Source organism: Centruroides sculpturatus, unplaced genomic scaffold (genome assembly GCF_000671375.1).
Source record: "Centruroides sculpturatus isolate CEXI.00-Female unplaced genomic scaffold, Cexi_2.0 scaffold973, whole genome shotgun sequence".
NCBI classification, from domain to species: Eukaryota; Metazoa; Arthropoda; class Arachnida; order Scorpiones; family Buthidae; genus Centruroides; species Centruroides sculpturatus.
Window position 1 is genome coordinate 285216 of NW_019385487.1, and position 5944 is coordinate 291159.

Genomic DNA, 5944 nt, shown 5'->3' on the forward strand with positions numbered 1-5944 from the left:
TTATTACAGCAGTGGTAAATTTTACAGTAGCAGACAAACACTGCTTGTTAGAAATACTTGATAACCGCGTCACTTAATTATGGTGTACATTATAGAATAAATACTGTAGTTATTATTCTTTTATATAGATAATATTAATATTTCCATCTTTCTTATATATTAACATAGTAAAAAATTGGTTTTTTCTGTCACAGCTAAATGCATAAATAGACACTATATATCTTTGACACTAATCTATATTCAAAAATTTATTTTGGCCAATACACGTTTCGGTATACGCTCTTCTGCTGTCGGCTTTTCTTGTGATATATATTATTTAGAACTTCTTAACAAGATATATCTTGGTTAAAATTACATATTTACAGTTAAAAATTTGTAGACTTAAACATTCTCGGCATAAGACTGAACAGTACATAGATCACACTTGCGATGCCGGTATTTACAAGGTTTTCCTTGGATGTGACAGAAAAAAACAAATTAAAGAAGACACAGTTTCAAAATAAACAAAGATAAACAATTATTTAATTCCAACGAGTTTAGTTAGCTACTATTTTATTTACCTGTTAGACGTTAAATTGGGTCCTAGTTACAGTCTCTGTGTATATTATAAAACATAACAGTCAGGAAAATTATAAAAAGATTATTACAAATGTAAGTAGTATGAACCAAGTTTACAAGAAAAAATCATATAAGTATACGAAAGCAGCAATAAAGATCAAGCAGAACCTTATACCACTTGCGAGACATATGACATTGTCATAATAACTCATACTGAATATACTGTACTTATAGTTATTTAATTAACATAGTCTTATCTCATCAGCACATATAATGTTAATATAATTTGCAACGTTTATCAAAAAACAGAAATTTTTGAACTTTTTCCTGTCTTCATTTCTGTAACGTTTTGATTGGGAATTACTGTTTCTTGCGATGTTCTACTTCTTAGCACGATAGACAGAAGACTGTTCAATGGGGATTCGAAGAATACAAAGAAGAACAGAGCAGCAATAAGTGACAAGAACATAACAAAAGAATAAAGCAGCCACTGTAAAAAATAAATGTAATCAGTTATGAAAAAACCTCTGAAAAGTTAAATCGCAATATCATAAAAAAACGTTTTAGTTGATCAACAAAGATTGTAATATTTTACTGCTCAATCAAAGCAGACTTAACATTGGTGCGAAAATTTTTGGAAATATTCTATATTATATTGCTGAATTAGAGACCCACAATATAAGCATCAATAACATCTGCTTAATTGTAGCAATGGGCTTAGTACCGTAGTCATCACTCGAAGCCAATAGCACTGGGAAGTGAACTTAGATATGGAGGCATTCTCGTAAGTTAAGATGAATGACATTGACCCGATATCTAGATGACTCCTAGGCGACATAAATGTTGCTGACATAAACGATCTCATGGGTGTCCTGGCAAAAACTTCATTTCATGTTCAATTAGACTAAGAATATTTACATTAATTACAATAAAACAAAAAATACTATAAATTATTATATTATTAAAATTAACTATTTTTATACTATACGATAAGTGGTCATTGTTAATGAAAANGTAGAGTACGCGATTGTAGTGTACACTAACAACTGATTTTTCAAAATTTTCCAGCGGTTATTAGTGGAAAATATATTAAATTAAATATGGTTTCAGAATGACGGTTTTACAATCTACGAAATTGGGTATCGACGTCAATCGGCACAAGGAAATGATCGTCAAGACTGCGTCGAGAATTCCACTGCTTTTATTAAAACATTTGAAAGCATCTACCAGTTCGAGTACACGAGCCAACAGTTGGTGTTTGCCATTTGCATTTCACTCGTACTGAAATTTTTAAATCAAAACGTAATGTCCTACGTCGGAGCCAAAAATACGTAAATCCCATTGATTTTATTTCTTCGGAACTCGGCACACTATTTTTTTTTTTCGATCTTTCACGATGTCGGTCATTGGCTTTCCTGCCTGCGTCGTGGTAGAACAACCGGAACTGATGGCCGAAATGCTGGTGAGAGATGGTTTTACGTCTCGCCCGTTTAATTCTACGGCGCCCGCTCTTGCTCAGGAGTACCGCCGCCGTACTTTCTTCTACTTTCCTTAACGACCAAGGGCCATTTAGGTCATTCAAGGTCAGTCAGGTTATATTATTTTAAAAATTCGCCAAAAATCAAGTTTAGTTATATTCATATGAAAAAAATCACATTACATTTACTAATATTTGTAGTTTTAAATACGATTTTTTTAAATAAAATTAAAAAGTAAATTCGAAAGAAAAAAATTACATATATCAGAACTGACATATAACTGTGAAAATTTGTAACATTCTGTTAAAATTAAAATAGTATTTCTTATAAGTGATAGAAACTATTTGTATTTTTCTAACAGTTCTGATCAAATGAATGCAAAACGAAAATTTAAATCATTTTTCATACAAAAAACAATAATAACTGTTTTTGTATGAAAGACTTTTATTTAGTTGATTCTTCGTACTTATAAAACGAAGAACTACTTTAATTACCGTCATTATTTTAATTGTCCTTTTATAGTAATTAATAATAAATACACTCAAAAACAAAAGGTTGGCTTCTTCAATTTGTTTTTATTGTTACTGTAGAATTGCCATTAGTTTTGAAATTACGTCGTAGCTTTTATTATATTAATCTCAATTACATTTAAATACCGGGTAATGGTGATAAAACTACTCCTTCAATGCGTCCAGAAGATATTTGACAGTCCAAATGCAATAAAATCTGTTATGGCTTGTATTTCCAATTTGTGAATTTTACTTTCGACATTAGAATTTCGAAATGGTCTTGATTTTTTTCTCACAACATAAATGTAAAAATATCTAGAAATGTAAAGTACTCTACTTACATTCACATTTCATTTGGAAATTCACATGCACAGGGATTACATTCGTTAATTTTTCATATCCTATACCAGGCATGGCCAACCCGGCCCATTTAATGAATTTATGTGGCCCGCGATCAATTTTTCAATATTAGGTATTGAAGTTCGAATAGCTCGATGAAAAGTTCTGACGCCTAAAAATAAAAAAACCAGGTCACCAACTCACTGTGCGTTTAGAGTTAATCCTTCATTACAAATCTCTTAAGTACAGCGTAGAATGTTGACAAAGCATGATAATGTAGAAAATGTATCTGTAATCTCTACTACAATTCAGTTACTACGGGGTGAACTACAATGAGATCTCGCACCACCTCAAAATCTTCCTAGGGCAGCCTCTGGTTCGGCCTGTGGAAAAAGTTTTCTTTCCAATCTGGCCCGGGGGCAAAAACTGTTGGCCACCCCTGTCCTATACTATAGAATATGGATAGCTTAAATGATACTTAGCTTTAATCGCTTCGACGGACAACTACATACTTTAACGTACACTATATATATGTTTTTAAGCTTATAATCTAAAACGACTGAGCAACAGGCAAAAGGAAACTACAGTCCTACAAAGCACCAACTTTCTCCACCAGTGGTGTGCTGTCATTAGAAGCGGCTTCCCTTGTATTTTTCGCTTTGTCCCTTGTATTTTCGCTTGTATTAGCCGCTTCCCTTGTATTTTCTAAAAAATAAATACATACTAATTTTAATTATACGAAAGTAATCGTACAATATTTCATTATAACAGCATTATGTATCTTATTACAAATTTCTATACTACACGTGGAAAAAAAAATAAGATTGCTATTGTATATTCGAATATTAGTGGCGGAGTGGAATCTCTGTGTGACAATGCCGAAGGGCCCCCCTCTATGCTTTGGCACCACAGGACCAAAGGGTCGACATTTCGTCGGCGAAGACGGCAATGACAAATTTATCAGGACTGACACCACTGTGTCTTCTGGGTAGACACAGAGACCGTTACGTTCGAATTTACGCGCGAACAGTCGCGTATGTGGACTATTAGTTCCGAGGTGGAGGCGTAAAGAGAGAATCAGAGGGATTACACTCTACATAATCTATACATAATGTCCGTTTATTGTCCTATTTAAGCTATATACAATCGATTCAGTTAACATATCTACTTCTCTCCCAATTACCTGTATTTATGAGAAAGAGTTCACATTTAATTCGCGCGAGGATAAATACCTTGATATAAGTTGGCAAATAGTCGTTTAGTCTTCGAGTCTCTGTGTGGAACAAAGTTCTTTCGAACGTTGATATTTCTTTAGGCGACGATTCGAACAGTTCCGGGTAGCGGCTAATCCGTTCACGTAAATCCACAGTTCAAACCAAACTCCGGAGACTGACTTTTTGACGCATCGACCCCCCCTATTTATAAAGGGGGTTGTCTTTGGGTTTTTCCTACTGCCTCCGTCCAATAGTTGTTTTTCTTTCGTCTTTTCATACATTCCGGGAGACACATTGGATGTATCATCCTCAACACAAAATTAAGTTTGTGGGAAAAAAGTTTTACGTTCGTTTTAAATATCGGTTTGTTGTTTATTTCTCTAAACCAGTGTTTATCAACCTTTTTGAATACGCGACTCCTTTACAAGTGAAAAAGTTCTGGCGACCCCCTAGGGCCATATTAAAACTATATCAGTGATTTTAAAAGTTATGTATTTAATTTTCTTTCTGTTGAGAGAAATTATTATTGGCCAAAATGAGAATTTAAGAGGGATCAACAATAACTTAGGACACGTATAGTATGATACTTCCCTCTCATAAGAACATTGGGTTCTAAGTGCTGTTGACCTTTTTTTTTTATTTAGGATGATAGTCTTTAACTCCTACTTTTCTACTTATTACTTTTTTTACGAGTCATCTCAGCACTTTTTCGGCTATCATTTTCTGGCCCCTCCCTGGCGAAACCCATCATTCAGACCTAAATGTCAATCAAAAAACCAACTGTACTGTATAATAAACAGATACAGCTTTTTCGCTGAAATTGTAGTTTCTTAAAAAACAATTTAGATTTTTACTATTGGTTTAATAATAAGATCTAATGTAATGAGTTTTGATAAATGTTCTTTTTTATTTTCGAGGATTTATGTACTAATATAATATGTAATCATACCTGAATATAATCATATGTATAATCACACATGCCTTTACCAAATAAATGAGTAAATCTTTATGAATTTTTACTTACATAGTTTATGGACCCAAAAAGATGTTGGGGTTGACAAACGCCCCACTGCACTAATGCCGAAAAAAACTCAGTGCACTAACGCAGGGTTAATATAGTATAGGTCCTACAAACACTTGTCTTTTTCTTTTACCCGCGACCCCCCGTGTAAGGCTTCGCGACCCCCTGGGGGTCGCGACCCACAGGTTGAAAAACACTGCTCTAAACTGATCCTCGTAAAGAAAAAATATTTAACAATTTATTTTAATAAATTCGGCTTTCATAAAAAGCCAAATTTGCGCACGCGCTTTACAGAGCACCAACATCACCCGGTTTATCCGGTGGAAGCCTACGACCTTAAGTCGATGCTACACATTCCAACGCTTCCAATTCTATCCGGACCGGCTCCGGGCTGTTAGCCGCCCGCCCGCTAGATATTTGGCCGATTACGTGAATAACGAGTAGATTTATAACTTAACCCAACCGATAAGAATTTACTGGTATGTTTTTACGATAGTTCTGTATAGTTGACAGGAGTTTAAAAATCCATTAAAACATTTGATATTTTTATTCCTCTGTCCGATTTTATATTACTCACGGATTTCTATGTTAAACCAGTGATATTACAATTTCGTACATCTCATCTCTAAGGAGATGTAGAAAAAAACGTGTATAATTCTTGTATAATGTTAAAAAATTAACCGTTACTTCGACAGCGTCATTTACGACTAAATTTAATGAATGAGAGAGATGCACCAGGTACAGAAAAAGCTCTAGAATTTATTTTCCTTAAATTTACGATTTATGTATCCGTTTGTCATAAAAATTTGTCTTTCCACTTTTTCC

The 5944-nt window shown here is 33.9% G+C and overlaps 1 protein-coding gene across 1 annotated transcript in view; it reads right to left on the reverse strand.

Moving 5' to 3' along the window:
• Nucleotides 1-283: 283 nt before the first annotated feature.
• LOC111639440 (nose resistant to fluoxetine protein 6-like) overlaps nt 284-5944 on the reverse strand; it is a 37225-nt gene continuing 31564 nt past the window's right edge. The window contains exon 8 of the mRNA XM_023385332.1: nt 284-1048. Within this exon, the coding sequence (XP_023241100.1) occupies nt 857-1048 (192 nt within the window). The 3' untranslated portion in view covers nt 284-856. The remainder of the gene's footprint in view (nt 1049-5944) is intronic.